The sequence below is a fragment of the Oncorhynchus mykiss genome, chromosome 23, assembly GCF_057628025.1.
Source record: "Oncorhynchus mykiss isolate SJ-2025 chromosome 23, ASM5762802v1, whole genome shotgun sequence".
NCBI classification, from domain to species: Eukaryota; Metazoa; Chordata; class Actinopteri; order Salmoniformes; family Salmonidae; genus Oncorhynchus; species Oncorhynchus mykiss.
In genome coordinates, this window is record NC_143044.1 from 45,919,879 (window position 1) to 45,943,127 (window position 23,249).

General features: G+C 43.0%; 2 protein-coding genes across 6 annotated transcripts in view; both read left to right on the plus strand.

Annotated features, from left to right (window-relative positions):
• LOC110502992 (centrosomal protein of 170 kDa) overlaps positions 1-8,816 on the plus strand; it is a 98,925-nt gene extending 90,109 nt beyond the window's left edge. For all 3 annotated transcript variants that reach the window (XM_021581355.3, XM_021581356.3, XM_036960827.2), the window contains 6 exons: positions 430-688; positions 2,538-2,739; positions 6,036-6,286; positions 6,395-6,488; positions 6,630-6,681; positions 6,849-8,816. In XM_021581355.3, coding sequence (XP_021437030.2) covers positions 430-688; positions 2,538-2,739; positions 6,036-6,286; positions 6,395-6,488; positions 6,630-6,681; positions 6,849-7,105 — 1,115 coding nt within the window. In that variant the 3' untranslated portion in view covers positions 7,106-8,816. The remainder of the gene's footprint in view (positions 1-429; positions 689-2,537; positions 2,740-6,035; positions 6,287-6,394; positions 6,489-6,629; positions 6,682-6,848) is intronic.
• A 3,486-nt stretch (positions 8,817-12,302) lies between these two features.
• dync2li1 (dynein, cytoplasmic 2, light intermediate chain 1) lies at positions 12,303-20,544 on the plus strand. Of its 3 annotated transcripts, none has more exons than XM_021581357.3 (13): positions 12,303-12,476; positions 12,694-12,829; positions 13,495-13,529; positions 13,624-13,693; positions 13,774-13,862; positions 13,989-14,184; positions 14,293-14,361; positions 16,283-16,360; positions 17,062-17,141; positions 17,311-17,381; positions 17,513-17,610; positions 19,342-19,437; positions 20,360-20,544. In XM_021581357.3, the coding sequence occupies exons 1-13, from the start codon at positions 12,463-12,465 to the stop codon at positions 20,420-20,422; spliced, it is 1,095 nt and encodes a 364-aa protein (XP_021437032.1). In that variant the 5' UTR covers positions 12,303-12,462; the 3' UTR covers positions 20,423-20,544. The 3 variants fall into 3 exon arrangements, with proteins under 3 accessions (XP_021437032.1, XP_090073673.1, XP_021437033.1); XM_021581358.3 differs by having other exon boundaries at positions 12,305-12,476; positions 12,697-12,829; XM_090217547.1 differs by lacking the exon at positions 12,694-12,829.
• Positions 20,545-23,249: the final 2,705 nt, after the last annotated feature.

Sequence of the window (23,249 nt, forward strand, 5' to 3'; positions counted from 1 at the left end):
ATTATGTGGTACTGTATACCTTCATTGATTGTGTGGTACTGTATACCTTCACTGATTACGTGGTACTGTATACCTTCACTGATTATGTGGTACTGTATACCTTCACTGATTACGTGGTACTGTATACCTTCACTGATTATGTGGTACTGTATACCTTCACTGATTACGTGGTACTGTTAGAGCCACATCCATCTCCACCAGCCTCACGTCAGGCTATCTTGTCATGATTTGTGTAGAGATCATTATGTGCCACTGTTAAAACCACATCTATCTTGTCATGATTTGTGTAGAGATCAGAGTTACAGAAGTCTTGCTTTAAGATAGAATGCTTTAGACAATGTGCGTATCCGCTGCTTTTTGAATAACTGAAATAAACTCAAATACAGTTATCAAGGGATAATTGTGTTGTATCTTTCTCCCTGACCTTAGCCTCTAACAGGTGGAGACGATTGCCCCCAGAGTATGGATCCACCTCCGAGGAGGAGTTTGGCTCCAACAGGACCTCCCCCAAACCCGGGCGCCCCCTGCGCCCACACCTGGTCCTGAGGGGTACCAGACTGGGGGGCTCTACCGGCATCCTTAACTCTGGTCAGGTTGGCCCTGGAGGCGTGGTCCTGAAACACTGCATGAGAGAACAACAGGAGGAGTACGTCAAGGACTGGACCGCTCACAGCGAGGAGATTGCCAGGTACTCATCTAAGCTCAGTTTATATGCCTCATGGACATGGCACAGGTGGTAAATACAGTGCCTTGCGAAAGTATTCGGCCCCCTTGAACTTTGTGACCTTTTGCCACATTTCAGGCTTCAAACATAAAGATATAAAACTGTATTTTTTTGTAAAGAATCAACAACAAGTGGGACACAATCATGAAGTGGAACGACATTTATTGGATATTTCAAACTTTTTTAACAAATCAAAAACTGAAAAATTGGGCGTGCAAAATTATTCAGCCCCTTTACTTTCAGTGCAGCAAACTCTCTACAGAAGTTCAGTGAGGATCTCTGAATGATCCAATGTTGACCTAAATGACTAATGATGATAAATACAATACACCTGTGTGTAATCAAGTCTCCGTATAAATGCACCTGCACTGTGATAGTCTCAGAGGTCCGTTAAAAGCGCAGAGAGCATCATGAAGAACAAGGAACACACCAGGCAGGTCCGAGATACTGTTGTGAAGAAGTTTAAAGCCGGATTTGGATACAAAAAGATTTCGCAAGCTTTAAACATCCCAAGGAGCACTGTGCAAGCGATAATATTGAAATGGAAGGAGTATCAGACCACTGCAAATCTACCAAGACCTGGCCTTCCCTCTAAACTTTCAGCTCATACAAGGAGAAGACTGATCAGAGATGCAGCCAAGAGGCCCATGATCACTCTGGATGAACTGCAGAGATCTACAGCTGAGGTGGGAGACTCTGTCCATAGGACAACAATCAGTCGTATATTGCACAAATCTGGCCTTTATGGAAGAGTGGCAAGAAGAAAGCCATTTCTTAAAGATATCCATAAAAAGTGTCATTTAAAGTTTGCCACAAGCCACCTGGGAGACACACCAAACATGTGGAAGAAGGTGCTCTGGTCAGATGAAACCAAAATTGAACTTTTTGGCAACAATGCAAAACGTTATGTTTGGCATAAAAGCAACACAGCTGAACACACCATCCCCAATGTCAAACATGGTGGTGGCAGCATCATGGTTTGGGCCTGCTTTTCTTCAGCAGGGACAGGGAAGATGGTTAAAATTGATGGGAAGATGGATGGAGCCAAATACAGGACCATTCTGGAAGAAAACCTGATGGAGTCTGCAAAAGACCTGAGACTGGGACGGAGATTTGTCTTCCAACAAGACAATGATCCAAAACATAAAGCAAAATCTACAATGGAATGGTTCAAAAATAAACATATCCAGGTGTTAGAATGGCCAAGTCAAAGTCCAGACCTGAATCCAATCGAGAATCTGTGGAAAGAACTGAAAACTGCTGTTCATCCAACCTTACTGAGCTCGAGCTGTTTTGCAAGGAGGAATGGGAAAAAATGTCAGTCTCTCGATGTGCAAAACTGATAGAGACATACCCCAAGCGACTTACAGCTGTAATCGCAGCAAAAGGTGGCGCTACAAAGTATTAACTTAAGGGGGCTGAATAATTTTGCACGCCCAATTTTTCAGTTTTTGATTCGTTAAAAAAGTTTGAAATATCCAATGAATGTCGTTCCACTTCATGATTGTGTCCCACTTGTTGTTGATTCTTCACAAAAAAAAAATACAGTTTTATATCTTTATGTTTGAAGCCTGAAATGTGGCAAAAGGTTGCAAAGTTCAAGGGGGCCGAATACTTTCGCAAGGCACTGTATGTGCTGTGTCAATTGATTATACAGTAGGCTAAGTGCTTTTTGTTGAGGCTGACATACAGAAGTTCCTCAATGTCTAATGAGTTGTCTTAGGTAATACTGTATCCTTGTGAGATATCTGTGTGTGTACTGATTTAGAGAAGTGTTCCAGCAGCCTGTCTGGTTATTTCCCTGTGTGCGTAGGATCAGTCAAGACCTGACCAAGGACCTGGCCATCCTCGCCCGGGAGATCCACGATGTGGCCGGAGAGATCGACTCGGTCAGCTCCTCTGGCACGGCTCCTAGCACCACAGTCAGCACCGCCGCCACCACACCCGGCTCCACTATTGACTCCCACGAAGTGGTAGGCCGCACGCAGGAAGGCACGCAGGAGGGCTTGCAAAAGGTGTTTGACTTCTTCCTTCCTTCTACTACTAATGCTCAACATACTGCTTTAGTATCACTTTGGCTTTGATCACTGCAGCCGACGTGAGGAAAACATTTAAACGTGTCAACCCTCGCAAGGCTGCAGGCCCAGACGGCATCCCCAGCCGTGCCCTCAGAGCATGTGCAGACCAGCTGGCTGGTGTGTTTATGGACATATTCAATCAATCCCTATCCCAGTCTGTTGTTCCCACATGCTTCAAGAGGGCCACCATTGTTCCTGTTCCCAAGAAAGCTAAGGTAACTGAGCTAAACGACTACTGCCCCGTAGTACTCACTTCCGTCATCATGAAATGCTTTGAGAGACTAGTCAAGGACCATATCACCTCCACCCTACCTGACACCCTAGACCAACTCCAATTTTCTTACCGCCCAAATAGGTCCACAGACGATGCAATCTCAACCACACTGCACACTGCCCTAACCAATCTGGACAAGAGGAATACCTATGTGAGAATGCTGTTCATCGACTCAGCTCGGCATTTAACACCATAGTGCCCTCCAAGCTCGTCATCAAGCTCGAGACTCTGGGTCTCGACCCCGCCCTGTGCAACTGGGTACTGGACTTCCTGACGGGCCGCCCCCAGGTGGTGAGGCTAGGCAACAACATTTCCACCCCGCTGATCCTCAACACTGGGGCCCCACAAGGGTGCGTTCTGAGCCCTCTCCTGTACTCCATGTTCACCCACGACTGCGTGGCCACGCACGCCTCCAACTCAATCATCAAGTTTGCGGACGACACAACAGTGGTAGGCTTGATTACCAACAACGACGAGACGGCCTACAGGGAGGAGGAGAGGGCCCTCGGCATGTGGTGTCAGGAAAATAACCTCACACTCAACGTCAACAAAACTAAGGAGATGATTGTGGACTTCAGGAAACAGCAGAGGGAACACCCTCCTATCCACATCGATGGAACAGTTGTGGAGAGGGTAGTAAGTTCCTCGGCGTACACATCACAGACAAACTGAATTGGTCCACCCACACAGACAGCATTGTGAAGAAGGCACAGCAGCGCCTCTTCAACCTCATGAGGCTGAAGAAATTCGGCTTGTCACCAAAAGCACTCACAAACTTCTACAGATGCACAATCGAGAGCATCCTGTCGGGCTGTATCACCGCCTGGTACGGCAACTGCTCCGCCCACAACCGTAAGGCTCTCCAGAGGGTAGTGAGGTCTGCACAACGCATCACCGGGGGCAAACTACCTGCCCTCCAGGATACCTACACCACCCGATGTCACAGGAAGGCCATAAAGATCATCAAGGACAACCACCCGAGCCACTGCCTGTTCACCCCACTATCATCCAGAAGGCGGGGTCAGTACAGGTGCATCAAAGCTGGGACCGAGAGACTGAAAAACAGCTTCTATCTCAAGGCCATCAGACTGTTAAACAGCCACCACTAACATTGAGTGGCTGCTGCCAACACACTGACTCAACTCCAGCCACTTTAATAATGGGAATTGATGGGAAATGATGTAAAATATATCACTAGCCACTTTAAACAATGCTACCTAATATAATGTTTACATACCCTACATTGTTCATCTCATATGTATATGTATATACTGTACTCTATATCATCTACTACATCTTGCCTATGCCGCTCTGTACCATCACTCATTCATATATCTTTATGTACATATTCTTTATCCCCTTACACTTGTGTCTATAAGGTAGTAGTTTTGGAATTGTTAGCTAGATTACTTGTTGGTTATTACTGCATTGTCGGAACTAGAAGCACAAGCATTTCGCTACACTCACATTAACATCTGCTAACCATGTGTATGTGACAAATAAAATTTGATTTGATTTGATCTGCTGCAGAAGGTGTGGTCTGTGAACTGGCATTATGTTTTGATCTGCTGCAGAAGGTGTGGTCTGTGAACTGGCATTATGTTTTGATCTGCTGCAGAAGGTGTGGACTGTGAACTGGCATTATGTTTTAATCTGCTGCAGAAGGTGTGGACTGTGAACTGGCATTATGTTTTGATCTGCTGCAGAAGGTGTGGACTGTGAACTGTCATTATGTTTTGATCTGCTGCAGAAGGTGTGGACTGTGAACTGTCATTATGTTTTGATCTGCTGCAGAAGGTGTGGACTGTGAACTGTCATTATGTTTTGATCTGCTGCAGAAGGTGTGGTCTGTGAACTGGCATTATGTTTTGATCTGCTGCAGAAGGTGTGGTCTGTGAACTGGCATTATGTTTTAATCTGCTGCAGAAGGTGTGGACTGTGAACTGGCATTATGTTTTAATCTGCTGCAGAAGGTGTGGATGGTGAACTGGCATTATGTTTTGATCTGCTGCAGAAGGTGTGGTCTGTGAACTGGCATTATGTTTTAATCTGCTGCAGAAGGTGTGGACTGTGAACTGGCATTATGTTTTAATCTGCTGCAGAAGGTGTGGACTGTGAACTGGCATTATGTTTTAATCTGCTGCAGAAGGTGTGGATGGTGAACTGGCATTATGTTTTAATCTGCTGCAGAAGGTGTGGATGGTGAACTGGCATTATGTTTTGATCTGCTGCAGAAGGTGTGGTCTGTGAACTGGCATTATGTTTTAATCTGCTGCAGAAGGTGTGGTCTGTGAACTGGCATTATGTTTTGATCTGCTGCAGAAGGTGTGGTCTGTGAACTGGCATTATGTTTTGATCTGCTGCAGAAGGTGTGGTCTGTGAACTGGCATTATGTTTTAATCTGCTGCAGAAGGTGTGGATGGTGAACTGGCATTATGTTTTGATCTGCTGCAGAAGGTGTGGATGGTGAACTGGCATTATGTTTTGATTTGCTGCAGAAGGTGTGGACTGTGAACTGGCATTATGTTTTAATCTGCTGCAGAAGGTGTGGTCTGTGAACTGGCATTATGTTTTAATCTGCTGCAGAAGGTGTGGATGGTGAACTGGCATTATGTTTTGATTTGCTGCAGAAGGTGTGGACTGTGAACTGGCATTCTGCTTTGAGCTTTGCTCTATTCCATTTTGAGTCTGCTATATACTGTTCAGATATAACTAAAGTGTGTATATTAAAATGTTCTTATTGAGCTTTCATTGACCTTTCTCTGCTAACTTCTTTAATACCTAATTAATCTAACTCATATTATGATCATCTGGATAATCTGTAGCATGGTGATAGTATACATTAATAGCGAGTAGATACAGTATAACATGCTCCAGTCGTGGTGAAGTTGTGGAAGTCACAGCAATCATACAGATGCCACAAATAACTGACCCTCATCACTTCCTCTTCCCCTCATAGCTGATTGACTGTGTGTTTGACGAGAGCCTCAACTTCAGGAAGATCCCTCCCATAGTGCAGAACAAGGCCCCTGAGATAAATGGACGCCCTGTAGAGCGCCGCCCCCGCGCCCCAGACAGCCTGGACTGCGTCCTCCAGAGACGCACATGGAAGAGAGATGAGGCGGTGTTGGACAGTCTGCTGCTCACATCTGTCTCTCAGCTGTCAGCCCAAATCAGACAGTCTGTTGACAAAACAGCAGGGAAAATACGGTAACAATCAAGCTCTTTATGTTGTTTATCTCTATATCTGACATTCACAAGAGATCAAGGAGATGTTAGCAAAGCAAGTCTTAGCTCTATGAACTATGATTTTTCCAGAATATTGTTCAAAGACAAGGACAGGAATTGGGATGAGATTGAGAGCAAACTCCGATCTGACAGCGACATACCACTCCTCAAAACCTCCAACAAGGTAAGGAAAAAACAGGTTGTACATGTATTTTTACATTCTTTTTGATTTAAAAAAAATAATGCATCATAACAAAGCAACTTTTATAAGGAAGATTTCATTCCTCTCTAATGCCACGACTTCCCCTTACCTCTCTTGTAATAGGACATCTCCTCTATCGTCTTGGAGCTGAAGAGAGTGGAGAAGCAGCTACAAGGTGTGAGAGCGCGGCAGACCACCGCTAAGAGGAGCGTTCATTGCAAATAGATCCAGACTTATACACACATTAGTTTCACTACATGCATTCCACCTGATTCAACATATATGATCACATCCAAACACAAGCTCATCTTTTTCAACCATTCTCCTGTATTTCTCATACAGTGATAAATATCATGGTGGATCCTGAAGGCACCCTGGATGCCCTGAGCAGCCTTGACCTGACCAGCCCCCTTACACCCAAGCCCTCTCCTGGTTCTCAGGGGCCCCAGAAGACCCTCCCAGGACCTGCAGCCAGGGGCTACACCGCCTCCTCGGCACCCACTGAGGGGTCAGGGTCTGTGTCAGCCAGAGACCTGGGAAGCCTGCACTTCAACCGCATCCACCCCAGTGGAGAAGAGAGTGCCATCACTCAGAAGTGAGGAGGTTCCCACCCTCTGATGCGTCATATATAGAACACCTGCCTCAAAGAACAATTTGCCCTCTTTCGGGAATATTTCAGAATGAACCTCCACCACCCTAGTAACCTACCAAAGCTAACAGTAAAGAGGTTTTTTATGTGAGCCAAGTTTGAAATAAGTGTACAGTGGAGCAAACTCAAAATGTTTCTTATTGTATTTTGAATGGTAATTTATCTGTTTTGCTGGTAATCTGTTTTCTATCTATTTTCTGCACATTTGTCTAAAATACTGAATTTCAACTTCTCTGAACAATTCTGTACCCAGAGAATCTTATACATTGTTATGGTGAAATGCATTTCACATGAAAAAATGTTTTTAGTGTTTGAAACGATTTAAGACTGTTACAGTACCATGTTAAACTATGTTACAGTACAGTAATGCTTGTATGTAGCCTAAACCATTCATTTTTGGAACGCGGCGCAAACGGGGCTCCGTTTGCGTAGACATTGATTAGAGCCCTTAAGCCTGGTCCTTGACCTGAATGACGTATTTCATATGATTTGCATTACTTGATATATTTCCTGTTATGACTATGCGGTATCTTTGTAAACTGGAAGTGAAAACAAAAATGTGACATTGACCGGATCTTTTTCATCTTGGACTGTTCTGAATCCCTACTCTTTACTGTAGTATTTTATACAGTAACATGAGTCCATAGTGGTGTACCAGATGTACACCCTGAATGGCCTTTGTTGGAGAGAGCAGGTTGGTCTTCTACCAAGAGGACCTCTGTCTGTTTAGTGTTGATTTACAAGGTCTTTAAATTGGTCTTTGAAATTGTATGAAACAACATGACTGCAACAAGGTTACCGTCAAAGCTTCAGAAGCTGTAACCACTGTCATTAAAGACAGAAGTTACCGTCAAAGCTTCATTAGCTATAACCACTGTCATTACTACATATATGAATGATGATCATAAGACTGTAGCAAGCCTTTTACTGACATTGAATCACTCGCTATTCTACATTTCCATAAGGGAGGATGTTGTCGTGTACTCATACAGTGTGTGTGTATAGACTTGACATCCTCACTGCGTTTGCTGCTTCTCTTCAGTTCCCTTTTGGAGGGTTAGCCTGACCATTTTACAAGCCTTTCATGTAAAGTTATGTGTCGTCGTATAAAATGTATTCAAGATCGTGCAACCGTATTTAGATACTTAAGCAATAGTGAAGTTAGGTACCAGAAAACATGCTCCATCTTTTCTGCTTCATATACAGACTTTGATGTCACTAAGTGCCCAGTTTGAATAGTAAAATGGCATAATGTTTTTTAAGATGAGGAATCATCAAGAGTGGAATGAAATGGTATAATTTGTCAAATGTGTCAAAGGCTCTTCAAGTGTCACCGTCAGTGGTTTTAGGATTCAGAAGGACAAAACCAAATACCTAAATGGAACAGCTGATATCAGAATGAGATGCCTCTGTACCTATCCTCTGCACACCATCATGTGTGTCAGTATATTACATTAAAGAAAGAAAGTGATGGGAATACTGAAGTGCTCGGTACACTTATTTTGTTATTTTGAAAGTTTACACATCTTATAAGTGTTTTACTTTTCTTTTTCATGTTTTGTATAAACCACCATTTTATTTATTTTGTTAATTCATTGTATTTTATTGTTGCAATTAATGTTTTTTGTTATGTTAAATAAAACGTTTAGATTCTTTCCTTATTTACATGGATTTTTGCTGTAGAAACAAGACAGTTTGGTATTCAATGAGTTATAGTTTGCACACCTATTTCTTGGTGACTCGTACGTTTTCATACTGAGCCATTTTTAGACTGGTTTGTGTGCTCACCTTAACACTGATGATGGTTTGTGTGCTCACCTTAACACTGATGATGGTTTGTGTGCTCACCTTAACACTGATGATGGTTTGTGTGCTCACCTTAACACTGATGATGGTTTGTGTGCTCACCTTAACACTGATGATGGTTTGTGTGCTCACCTTAACACTGATGATGGTTTGTGTGCTCACCTTAACACTGATGATGGTTTGTGTGCTCACCTTAACACTGATGATGGTTTGTGTGCTCACCTTAACACGGATGATGGTTTGATACCTAAACATTTGTGTTTTGTTTTTCACCTTTCATTTATGCACTTTTCTGCTCAATGCACTTTTTGGGTATAATCATGTCCAAATCTCTATCTTTGCAGCCTCCGTTTTGGGTTTGTCCACAAAGTGTGAGGGGTCTCCATCTCTCCTAGTAATCTTGTTGTGTAACCTATGCACCTGTAACATAAACTATTTAAAGGACATTTAAATAGTGCAGATGGCCATCCATAATTGCTCCGCCTTATACATTTTTCCTGACTTTTTAAAATGCTGAGTAAAATTTACCTTTAGGAATGTACCGGAGTAAAAAGCAAAAGTTGTCACAAATATAAATATACCCCTAAAACTAGCCTACTTAAAGGAATACTCCAAAAACTGTATTTTTATATTTGTTTCATTAGTCCATTGTTTACATAGTTCCAAAATGTTTTGCTTGTCAGCAATCAAGTTTTCAAGATATACAACTTTCAAGATACAGAAATCATACATGTTTTGCTTGTCAGCAATCACGTTTTCAAGATATATAACTTTCAAAATACAGAAATCATCCAAAACATCCTTTTGAATCCTAAAACCACTTTTTGTATTTTGAAAGTTACATATCTTAACTTGATTGCTGATTTCAAAGACTTGTGAGCTACTGCCTGGGATTTAGCTAAGCAGGGGTAACATTGCAGTCTTGGAAGACTCTCAGCCGTTAGCTTCGTCCATGCTGTGTTTGAACTTTTAATAACATCAATAATCATTGCATGCGATATGGCTTTCGAAACATATGGCCCTTATCTTTCATCAGCGAGAAAGAATCCTTAAAAAAAGTTATATTTAACTCTAGCAGTTAGAGATCCATACAGCTATGGAGCCTCCATCCTACTAAACTACACTGTAGCAGTTACAGATCCATACAGCTATAGGGGCCTCCTTCCTACTAAACTACACTGTAGCAGTTACAGATCCATACAGCTATAGGGGCCTCCATCCTCCTAAACTACACTAGCAGTTACAGATCCATACAGCTATAGGGGCCTCCATCCTACTAAACTACACTGTAGCGGTTACAGATCCATACAGCTATAGGGGCCTCCATCCTATTAAACTACACTGTAGCAGTTACAGATCCATACAGCTATAGGGGCCTCCATCCTACTAAACTACACTAGCAGTTACAGTTCCATACAGCTATATGGGCCTCCATCCTACTAAACTACACTGTAGCAGTTACAGATCCATACAGCTATGGAGCCTCCATCCTACTAAACTACACTGTAGCAGTTACAGATCCATACAGCTATAGGGGCCTCCTTCCTACTAAACTACACTGTAGCAGTTACAGATCCATACAGCTATAGGGGCCTCCTTCCTACTAAACTACACTGTAGCTGTTACAGATCCATACAGCTATAGGGGCCTCCTTCCTACTAAATTACACTGTAGCAGTCCATACAGCTATAGGGGCCTCCATCCTACTAAACTACACTGTGGCAGTTACAGATCCATACAGCTATAGGGGCCTCCATCCTACTAAACTACACTGTGGCAGTTACAGATCCATACAGCTATAGGGGCCTCCATCCTACTAAACTACACTGTGGCAGTTACAGATCCATACAGCTATGGAGCCTCCATGCGACCAAACTACACTTTCCTAGTTACGCTTAGACACAGGTGTTCATTACATGCTAGATAGCTAATTAGCACAGGTCTCTTGTCTTCCGTCTGTTTTCTGGAGATTTGGCTGTATGGGAACACTAGTGTGGTGTTAGGAAAATAACCTCACACTCAACGTCAACAAAACTAAGGAGATGATTGTGGACTTCAGGAAACAGCAGAGGGAACACCCCCCTATCCACATCGATGGAACAGTAGTGGAGAGGGTAGCAAGTTTTAAGTTCCTCGGCATACACATCACAGACAAACTGAATTGGTCCACCCACACAGACAGCATCGTGAAGAAGGCGCAGCAGCGCCACTTCTACCTCAGGAGGCTGAAGAAATTTGGCTTGTCACCAAAAGCACTCACAAACTTCTACAGATGCACAATCGAGAGCATCCTGGCGGGCTGTATCACCGCCTGGTACGGCAACTGCTCCGCCCACAACCGTAAGGCTCTCCAGAGGGTAGTGAGGTCTGCACAACGCATCACCGGGGGCAAACTACCTGCCCTCCAGGACACCTACACCACCCGATGTTACAGGAAGGCCATAAAGATCAACAAGGACAACAACCACCCGAGCCACTGCCTGTTCACCCCGCTATCATCCAGAAGGCGAGGTCAGTACAGGTGCATCAAAGCTGGGACCGAGAGACTGAAAAACAGCTTCTATCTCAAGGCCATCAGACTGTTAAACAGCCACCACTAACATTGAGTGGCTGCTGCCAACACACTGACTCAACTCCAGCCACTTTAATAATGGGAATTGATGGGAAATTATGTAAAATATATCACTAGCCACTTTAAACAATGCTACCTAATATAATGTTTACATACCCTACATTATTCATCTCATATGTATATGTATATACTGTACTCTATATCATCTACTGCATCTTTATGTAATACATGTATCACTAGCCACTTTAACTATGTCACTTTGTTTACATACTCATCTCATATGTATATACTGTACTCGATACCATCTACTGTATCTTGCCTATGCCGCTCTGTACCATCACTCATTCATATATCTTTATGTACATATTCTTTATCCCCTTACACTTGTGTGTATAAGACAGTAGTTTTGGAATTGTTAGTTATATTACTTGTTGGTTATTACTGCATTGTCGGAACTAGAAGCACAAGCATTTCGCTACACTCGCATTAACATCTGCTAACCGTGTGTATGTGACAAATAACATTTAATTTGATTTGATTTGATTTGAACACTAACCATAATCGATATCAAGGTGTGTCCACTTTTTTAAAAACGTGTAATATATTTTTTTTATTTCTCGCTGATACGAAAAATAAGGTCCTTATGCTTCTAAAATCGTACATCCTTCCATCACCAAAAAGTACAGAATTACTGTGGATCATCCTGTAAATTATGTTTTTAATCTAACGTTAGTCTCTGACTCTTGAAACTACCTTTCCCACAAACCCTTTGGGCAAAGTGCTAAATTCCATCATCGAACTGCGACGTTGCCCAGCGCAACGTCTACTGATCCGAGGCGACTGACATGTAAACGTCAAGTTGGACCTTCATATTTTCAAACAACGGGGCAATCAAACTCAAGTCTTTACATTTAATTTAAAGGTAGTCAATGCCAAAGATAAGGTAAGATCTTGTTTGCCACTTTGATCTTCCAATTGTGCATGTTTTTCCTAAACTAACGTTAGCTAACTAGCTAGTAGCAGCAGAGGACGGGGGGTTTGATAGTTACCAGTATATTTGATATAATGTTAGCTAGCTACCCAGCTATTAACAACATTAGTTTGTTGTCGCCCAAAACATCAGAATGAACAAATAAGGTTACATCGTAACGTTTGTCTAGTAGTGACACGCTATGGGAGTTGGCCTCTGCGGAGGTTCAGAGTCGGGAGGACGGGACAGGAGGGGAGGAGGATGGCGGAGTTGATCCAGTGTCACTCAACGAGAGAACCGTGTTCTTCATTGGGAATAAAGCAGGGGTAAGCTGTAGCCATCTTTATGACTGTGTGTCTGGAGAAACTAGCTAACAGTCCTCCTAATAGTGAGGTCCGGGTTCTCTAAATTTGGTCCGGGAGAGCTACTGGGTGTGAAGGCTTTTGTTCCAGCACAGCAGTAACCTACAAATCAATTTTACGTGTCACATACACATGGTTAGCAGATGTTAATGCGAGTGTAGCGAAATGCTTGTGCTTCTAGTTCCAACAGTGCAGTAATACCTAACAATTCCCCAACAACTACCTAATACACACAAATCTAAAGTGGTGAATGAGAATATGCACATGTAATTAATTATGTGAATGAGCGATGGCCGAGCGGCATAGGCAAGGTGCAATAGATGGTATGTATTACAGTATATGCATGTGATAAGAGTAATGTACGATATGTATACATTATTAAAGTGGCAATATTTACAGTGCATTGTATAAAGTGACTAGTGATCCATTTCTTAAAGTGGCCAGTGATTGGGTCTCAATGTAGGCAGCAGCCTCTCTGAGTTAGTGATTGCTGTTTAGCAGTCTGATGGCCTTGAGATAGGCCCGGCGTCGATGCACCCGTACTGACCTCGCCTTCTGGATGGTAGCGGTGTGAACAGGCAGTGGCTCGGGTGGTTGATATCCTTGATAATCATATTCCCTCCTCTTAGGGTAAAACTACAATTTTGCTCCGGTGCCTCGACAGGTGAGTTTATTCTCAGTACCACTGATGTATTTTTATAGTAAGATACTAGTATAGCTGTCTCTATTACTGGGAATTATATGTTGTTCTCTTCTAGGGATGAACCTCCTAAACCAACTCTAGCGTTGGAGTACACCTTTGGTAGACGGGCGCGAGGACACAACACTGTATGACACTGCTTTCATTTGTACAATTCCAGGGAGCTGATGGTGTGATGTCAGTCTGACCTGTTGTTCTCCTCCTCCAGCCCAAAGACATAGCTCACCTGTGGGAGCTGGGAGGAGGTACCTCCCTATCAGACCTGGTTCAGATCCCCATCACTGCTCAGAATGTCAGGTCAGTCCCAGTCCCACCACCTAAACTGCTTCTTAAATGAGTAGTTCATCACATGCCCTCTTCTCTAAAGCCACTTTAGAGACATTGTGCTAATGAAAGTAAAGAGGTCTGTGTGTGATTTCTCAGGTCTCTGTCTGTGGTGCTGGTTCTGGACCTGTCCAAGCCCAATGCTCTATGGGGAACCATGGAGAGGCTGCTTCAGACAACACGGACCCAGGTGGAGAAAGCTTCCTCCAAGCCACAAAGGACAGTAGAGTCCAAAGCTGGGTCCAAGCAGCAGGCCCAGAACAGACCCCTAATGGTCCTCCCTAAAGACCACCCGGTAAGACAACAACTTTTTCTAGTAGTTATGATTTTTTTTAAGGCTCGGCATTATTAATGTAAAAGGAGTCTTTGCTACATAGGATATTAACTCTGAGTCTCTCAACAGGACAGAGAGCTGATCAACCCCTTCCCAGTTCCACTGCTGATTATTGGCAGCAAGTTTGATATATTTCAGGTGAGATATGTGTTCTACTCATTTGAGAGGTATTGATATTTTAAAAAGTACACTACCGGTCACAAGTTTTACAACACCTACTCATTCAATGGTTTTTCTTTATTTTGACTATTTTCTACATTGTAGAATAATAGTGAAGACATTAAAACTATGATATAACACATATGGAATCATGTGGTAACCAAAAAAAGTATTAAGCAAGTAATATATTTTGTATTTGAGATTCTTCAAATAGCCACTGCCTTTTTAAAATGTATTTTTAATTTCGCATTTATTTAACTAGGCAAGTCAGTTAAGAACAAATTCTTATTTTCAATGACGGCCTAGGAACAGTGGGTTAACTGCATTGTTCAGGGGCCGAACGACAGATTTTTACCTTGCCCTCTCGGGGATTCGATCTTGCAACCTTTCGGTTACTAGTCCAATGCTCTAACCACTAGGCTACCTGCCTTGATGACAGCATTGCACACTCTTGGCATTCTCTCAACCATTTTCATGAGGTAGTCACCTGCAATGCATTTCAATTAACAGGTGTGCCAACTTAAAAGGTCATTTGTGGAATGAATTTCCTTCTTAATGCATTTGAGCCAATCAGTTGTGTTGTGACAAGGTAGGGGGTATAGAGAAGATAGCCCTATTTGGTAAAAGACCAAGTACATATTATGGCAAGAATATCTCAAATAAGCAAAGAAAATGAAAGTCCATCATTACTTTAAGACATGAAGGTCAGTCAATACAGAAAATGTCAAGAACTTTTACATTTCTTCAAGTGCAGTTGCAAAAACCATCAAGCGCTGTGATGAAACTGTCTCTCATGAGGACCTCCACAGGAATGGAAGGCCCAGTTACCTCTGCTGGAGAGGATACGTTCATTAGAGTTACCAGCCTCAGAAATTGCAGCCCAAATAAATGCTTCAGAGTTCAAGTAAGACGCATCTCAACATCAACTGTTCAGAGGAGACTGTGTGAATCAGGCCTTCATGTTCAAATTTCTACAAAGAAACCACTACTAAAGGACACCAATAAGAAGAAGAGAGTTGCTTGGGCCAAGAAACACAAGCAATGGACATTAGACTGGTGGAAATGTGTCCTTTGGTCTGGAGTCCAAATTGTATCTTTTTGGTTCCAACCTCCGTGTCTTTGTGAGACGTGGGGGAACGGATGATCTCTACATGTGTATTTCCCACCGTAAAGCATGGAGGAGGAGGTGTGGTGGTGCTTTCCTGGTGACTTATGTGATTTATTTAGAATTCAAGGCACACTTAACCAGCATGGCTACCACAGCATTCTGCAGTGATACGCCATCCCATCTGGTTTTGGCTTAGTGGAACTATAATTTGTTTTTCAACAGGATAATGACCAACACATCTCCAGGCAGTGTAAGGGCTATTTTACCAAGAAGGGGAGTGATGGAATGCTGCATCAGATGACCTGGCCTCCGCAATCCGCCAACCTCAACCAAATTCAGATGGTTTGGGATGAGCCGCAGTGTGAAGGAAAAGTAGCCAACAAGTCCTCAGCATATGTGGAAACTCCTTCAAGACTGTTGGAAAAGCATTCCAGGTGAAGCTGGTTGAGAGAATGCCAAGAGTGTGCAAAGCTGTCATCAAGACAAAGGTTGGCTATTTGAAGAATCTCATATAAAATATATTTGGATTTGTTTACCACTTTTTATGTTACTACATGTTTCCATATGTGATATTTCATAGTTTTGATGTATTCAGTATTATTCTACAATGTAGAAAATGGTAAAGAAATGTAAGAAAAAATGTTGAATGAGTAGGTGTTCTAAAACTTTTGACCGGGAGTGTATATTCACCCTGAAGAATGTAGTTGTTGGATTTGTGTTTACAATTGTTGGCTATTTCTGTTGATTTCTGTTTTTGTGGAAAAAAGACTGATAAATGCATTTTCTTTGTAGGACTTTGACTCTGAGAAGAGGAAAGTGATCTGCAAGACCCTTCGGTTTATTTCTCATTACTACGCAGCTTCTTTAATTGTAAGAACCGTAGGCCTAATAGTCAATCACAGTTGCCAATGTGCCTATGCATATCAGTATTTCACTGTAGGCTATATCAAACAAGTATCTCAAATGCTATGTTTGAGGGATGGTATCGTTTCATTACACAATATGTTCTATTCTTTCTGCCTCACCATCTGTCCATCCTTTCACCTGTCTGTTCTCTCTGCCTCACCATCTGTCCATCCTTTCACCTGTCTATTATCTACCTCACCATCTGTCCATCCTTTCACCTGTCTGTTCTCTCTGCCTCACCATTGTTCCCTCCTTTCACCTGTCTATTATCTACCTCACCATCTGTCCATCCTTTCACCTGTCTGTTCTCTCTGCCTCACCATTGTTCCCTCCTTTCACCTGTCTATTATCTGCCTCACCATCTGTCCATCCTTTCACCTGTATGTTCTCTCTGCCTCACCATCTGTCCATCCTTTCACCTGTCTATTATCTACCTCACCATCTGTCCATCCTTTCACCTGTCTGTTCTCTCTGCCTCACCATCTGTCCATCCTTTCACCTGTCTATTATCTACCTCACCATCTGTCCATCCTTTCACCTGTCTGTTCTCTCTGCCTCACCATTGTTCCCTCCTTTCACCTGTCTGTTCTCTCTGCCTCACCATTGTTCCCTCCTTTCACCTGTCTATTATCTGCCTCACCATCTGTCCATCCTTTCACCTGTAGTTTACCAGCAGCAAGTCTGAGAGCTTGATGTCCAAAACTAAGAGCTTATTCACACAACTCGGATTCGGGACAGAGAAGGGGTAAGAGCTGTTGTACCCTCCATCTGTCTATGCCACAGTTTGTCAATGCCACGGTTTGACTGTGCCACAATTTGTCATCATTTGAGAGGACTAGTATAGCCCAGTATAAATAATGTCCTCTGTCATTCAACATTAACACAGATGTACATGTTTCCTCCTATACTGACAGGAAATCTATGTCCTCTGACCTCAGTAAGCCTCTAATCATTCCTGCTGGGATGGACTCCCTCAGCCAGATAGGTGAGTTGTGTTTAGCACCCCCTTGTGGTAACAATCATTACAGCAGTGTTAAAGTGCCCTACTGTTTATCATACTGATGCTGTGTGTGTGTTGTTGTAACATGACACAATTGATGTCACTCTACTTTCCAGGTTCTCCCCCAACCACAGATGTGGACATTGGGACTCTTCATGCTAAAAACCCTCTAGATCTGTGGAAGAAAGTGTTTGAGGTTGTTTTCCCTCCTGAGGTAATTCCTGCATACGGACAAATACCCTCTCATTCACACACACAGGTTGATATATATATACAGTGCCTTGCGAAAGTATTCGGCCCCCTTGAACTTTGCGACCTTTTGCCACATTTCAGGCTTCAAACATAAAGATATAAAACTGTATTTTTTTGTGAAGAATCAACAACAAGTGGGACACAATCATGAAGTAGAACTACATTTATTGGATATTTCAAACTTTTTTAACAAATCAAAAACTGAAAAATTGGGCGTGCAAAATTATTCAGCCCCTTTACTTTCAGTGCGGCAAACTCTCTCCAGAAGTTCAGTGAGGATCTCTGAATGATCCAATGTTGACCTAAATGACTAATGATGATAAATACAATCCACCTGTGTGTAATCAAGTCTCCGTATAAATGCACCTGCACTGTGATAGTCTCAGAGGTCTGTTAAAAGCGCAGAGAGCATCATGAAGAACAAGGAACACACCAGGCAGGTCCGAGATACTGTTGTGAAGAAGTTTAAAGCCAGATTTGGATACAAAAAGATTTCCCAAGCTTTAAACATCCCAAGGAGCACTGTGCAAGCGATAATATTGAAATGGGAGGAGTATCAGACCACTGCAAATCTACCAAGACCTGGCCGTCCCTCTGAACTTTCAGCTCATACAAGGAGAAGACTGATCAGAGATGCAGCCAAGAGGCCCATGATCACTCTGGATGAACTGCGGAGATCTACAGCTGAGGTGGGAGACTCTGTCCATAGGACAACAATCAGTCGTATATTGCACAAATCTGGCCTTTATGGAAGAGTGGCAAGAAGAAAGCCATTTCTTAAAGATATCCATAAAAAGTGTCGTTTAAAGTTTGCCACAAGCCACCTGGGAGACACACCAAACATGTGGAAGAAGGTGCTCTGGTCAGATGAAACCAAAATTGAACTTTTTGGCAACAATGCAAACGTTATGTTTGCCGTAAAAGCAACACAGCTGAACACACCATCCCCACTGTCAAACATGGTGGTGGCAGCATCATGGTTTGGGCCTGCCTTTCTTCAGCAGGGACAGGGAAGATGGTTAACATTGATGGGAAGATAGATGGAGCCAAATACAGGACCATTCTGGAAGAAAACCTGATGGAGTCTGCAAAAGACCTGCGACTGGGACGGAGATTTGTCTTCCAACAAGACAATGATCCAAAACATAAAGCAAAATCTACAATGGAATGGTTCAAAAATAAACATATCCAGGTGTTAGAATGGCCAAGTCAAAGTCCAGACCTGAATCCAATCGAGAATCTGTGGAAAGAACTGAAAACTGCTGTTCACAAATGCTCTCCATCCAACCTCACTGAGCTCGAGCTGTTTTGCAAGGAGGAATGGGAAAAAATTTCTCTCGAAGTCTCTCGATGTGCAAAACTGATAGAGACATACCCCAAGCGACTTACAGCTGTAATCGCAGCAAAAGGTGGCGCTACAAAGTATTAACTTAAGGGGGCTCGATAATTTTGCACGCCCAATTTTTCAGTTTTTGATTTGTTAAAAAAGTTTGAAATATCCAATAAATGTCGTTCCACTTCATGATTGCGTCCAACTTGTTGTTGATTCTTCACAAAAAAATACAGTTTTATATCTTTATGTTTGAAACCTAAAATGTGTCAAAAGGTCGCAAAGTTCAAGGGGGCCGAATACTTTCGCAAGGCACTGTATATGTGTGTGTGATACTGATCCATTAATCGTGTCGTCCACCAGAACACCAGTGACCACCACAGAGAGCTGAAGGACCCAGCCAAGGACCCCCAGTATAGTGAGCCCCAGATTGACTCCATGAGGGCCCAAAAAGACACGGTATGAACCCTGTCTTAACTCCAATGTTTCTGATCTGATTGGTCAAAAGAAAAAGTGGGAAAAAATCAGAATTGGGCTGTTTGTGTAAACGCAACCCTAGGGTTAGAAGAGTTGGCTACAGCACACACTGTATGGGTCCATGGAGATTGTCAAGATTATCTTGTTCTTCTAATCTAGCTCAAACATCTCTACTTGTCTTCTAGTAAGCCCAGTTACACTGCATTGCCCCGTAATAACCCTGAACTAAAGTAAACTCTGCTTCTACACCTGCATTGCTTGCTGTTTGGAGTTTTAGGCCGGGTTTCTGTACAGCACTTTGAGATATCAGCTGATGTACGAAGGGCTATATAAATACATTTGATTTGATTTGATTTGTGTGTATCTGGCTGTAGCCAAGAGTCCAGATTATGTTTTATTGTTGTTGAATCAGATGGCACTCCAATTGGACAGGGATCATGTGATGGGTGGAGTCAGCCAATAAGAGTTGAGAGGCTGGGGTACTGAATCCATGCCAATACACAGAATGTGGATACTAAACACTCAAACATGTACCTTGATAGATGAGTCTAGGAACCCAGACAGAGCCATTAAGTGGAACTTGCTTCAGATGCAACCTTTATAGATGGGTTTTTATGAGGTCAGAATTCAGTTCCAGGTCACACTGAGTTCATATGTTTTTACCAGCAATACTGATTGACTCTCTGTCAATCATATACAGCATGTCAGATGTATCACCTAACTGAATCAGTCAGCTGAACCCTGAGCTCAGCATCCAGAACAGCTTTCTGTTATACAGCTTACGTTGTTTGACAGTCGACTTGCATGGTATCCTGACATGGTTTTAACGCTATAGGATAGATAAACCATGTAGAATGAACCCAAAACGCTCATAATAACATTGTGCCTTCTGTCTTTTCTACAGGAACTGGATCAGTACAAGAGAAATGCGTCCAAGTCTTGGAAAGGCCTGGAACTGGAGACCTAACTTAATGGACTCATCAGCTCTCTCAGCCAATGAGATCAAAAGAACAGAATGTTCTAAAGCACAGACAGACTTCAGCCATGGCAGACACCTGTCCAGTCATTTAATAAACCGTACTGACTTCAGCCATGGCAGACATCTGTCCAGTCATTTAATAAACCGTACTGACTTCAGCCATGGCAGACACCTGTCCAGTCATTTAATAAACCGTACTGACTTCAGCCATGGCAGACACCTGTCCAGTCAATTAATAAACCGTACTGACTTCAGCCATGGCAGACACCTGTCCAGTCATTTAATAAACCGTACTGACTTCAGCCATGGCAGACACCTGTCCAGTCATTTAATAAACCGTACTGACTTCAGCCATGGCAGACACCTGTCCAGTCATTTAATAAACCGTACTGACTTCAGCCATGGCAGACACCTGTCCAGTCATTTAATAAACCGTACTGACTTCAGCCATGGCAGACACTTGTCCAGTCATTTAATAAACCTTACTGACTTCAGCCATGGCAGACACCTGTCCAGTCATTTAATAAACCGTACTGACTTCAGCCATGGCAGACACCTGTCCAGTCATTTAATAAACCGTACTGACTTCAGCCATGGCAGACACCTGTCCAGTCATTTAATAAACCGTACTGACTTCAGCCATGGCAGACACCTGTCCAGTCATTTAATAAACCGTACTGACTTCAGCCATGGCAGACACCTGTCCAGTCATTTAATAAACCGTACTGACTTCAGCCATGGCAGACACCTGTCCAGTCATTTAATAAACCGTACTGACTTCAGCCATGGCAGACACCTCTCCAGTCATTTAATAAACCGTACTGACTTCAGCCATGGCAGACTCCTGTCTAGTCATTTAATAAACCGTACTGACTTCAGCCATGGCAGACACCTGTCCAGTCATTTAATAAACCGTACTGACTTCAGCCATGGCAGACACCTGTCCAGTCATTTAATAAACCGTACTGACTTCAGCCATGGCAGACACCTGTCCAGTCATTTAATAAACCGTACTGACTTCAGCCATGGCAGACACCTGTCCAGTCATTTAATAAACCGTACTGACTTCAGCCATGGCAGACACCTGTCCAGTCATTTAATAAACCGTACTGACTTCAGCCATGGCAGACACCTGTCCAGTCATTTAATAAACCGTACAGACTTCAGCCATGGCAGACACCTGTCTAGTCATTTAATAAACCGTACAGACTTCAGCCATGGCAGACTCCTGTCGAGTCAATTAATAAACCATACAGACTTCAGCCATGGCAGACACCTCCTGTTCAGTCATTTAATAAACTGTACTGACTTCAGCCATGGCAGACACCTGTCTAGTCATATAATAAACCATACAGACTTCAGCCATGGCAGACACCTGTCCAGTCATTTAATAGATCGTACAGACTACAGCCATGGCAGACGCATGTCCAGTCATTTAATAAACCATACAGACTTCAGCCATGGCAGACACCTGTCCAGTCATTTAATAGATCGTACTGACTTCAGCCATGGCAGACACCTGTCCAGTCATTTAATAAACCATACAGACTTCAGCCATGGCAGACACCTGTCCAGTCATTTAATAAACCGTACTGACTTCAGCCATGGCAGACACCTGTCCAGTCATTTAATAAACCGTACAGACTTCAGCCATGGCAGACACCTGTCTAGTCATTTAATAAACCGTACTGACTTCAGCCATGGCAGACACCTGTCCAGTCATTTAATAAACCGTACTGACTTCAGCCATGGCAGACACCTGTCCAGTCATTTAATAAACCGTACTGACTTCAGCCATGGCAGACACCTGTCCAGTCATTTAATAAACCGTACTGACTTCAGCCATGGCAGACACCTGTCCAGTCATTTAATAAACCGTACTGACTTCAGCCATGGCAGACACCTGTCCAGTCAATTAATAAACCGTACTGACTTCAGCCATGGCAGACACCTGTCCAGTCATTTAATAAACCGTACTGACTTCAGCCATGGCAGACACCTGTCCAGTCATTTAATAAACCGTACTGACTTCAGCCATGGCAGACACCTGTCCAGTCATTTAATAAACCGTACTGACTTCAGCCATGGCAGACACCTGTCCAGTCATTTAATAAACCGTACTGACTTCAGCCATGGCAGACACTTGTCCAGTCATTTAATAAACCGTACTGACTTCAGCCATGGCAGACACCTGTCCAGTCATTTAATAAACCGTACTGACTTCAGCCATGGCAGACACCTGTCCAGTCATTTAATAAACCGTACTGACTTCAGCCATGGCAGACACCTGTCCAGTCATTTAATAAACCGTACTGACTTCAGCCATGGCAGACACCTGTCCAGTCATTTAATAAACCGTACTGACTTCAGCCATGGCAGACACCTGTCCAGTCATTTAATAAACCGTACTGACTTCAGCCATGGCAGACACCTGTCCAGTCATTTAATAAACCGTACTGACTTCAGCCATGGCAGACACCTGTCCAGTCATTTAATAAACCGTACTGACTTCAGCCATGGCAGACTCCTGTCTAGTCATTTAATAAACCGTACTGACTTCAGCCATGGCAGACACCTGTCCAGTCATTTAATAAACCGTACTGACTTCAGCCATGGCAGACACCTGTCCAGTCATTTAATAAACCGTACTGACTTCAGCCATGGCAGACACCTGTCCAGTCATTTAATAAACCGTACTGACTTCAGCCATGGCAGACACCTGTCCAGTCATTTAATAAACCGTACTGACTTCAGCCATGGCAGACACCTGTCCAGTCATTTAATAAACCGTACAGACTTCAGCCATGGCAGACAC

Excerpts from the sequence above, each read along its gene's own strand:
- dync2li1 (XM_021581357.3), top strand. Across the intron at positions 16,361-17,061 it reads ACTACGCAGCTTCTTTAATT|TTTACCAGCAGCAAGTCTGA; the intron begins GTAAGAACCGTA and ends TTTCACCTGTAG. Across the intron at positions 17,142-17,310 it reads GGATTCGGGACAGAGAAGGG|GAAATCTATGTCCTCTGACC; the intron begins GTAAGAGCTGTT and ends CTATACTGACAG.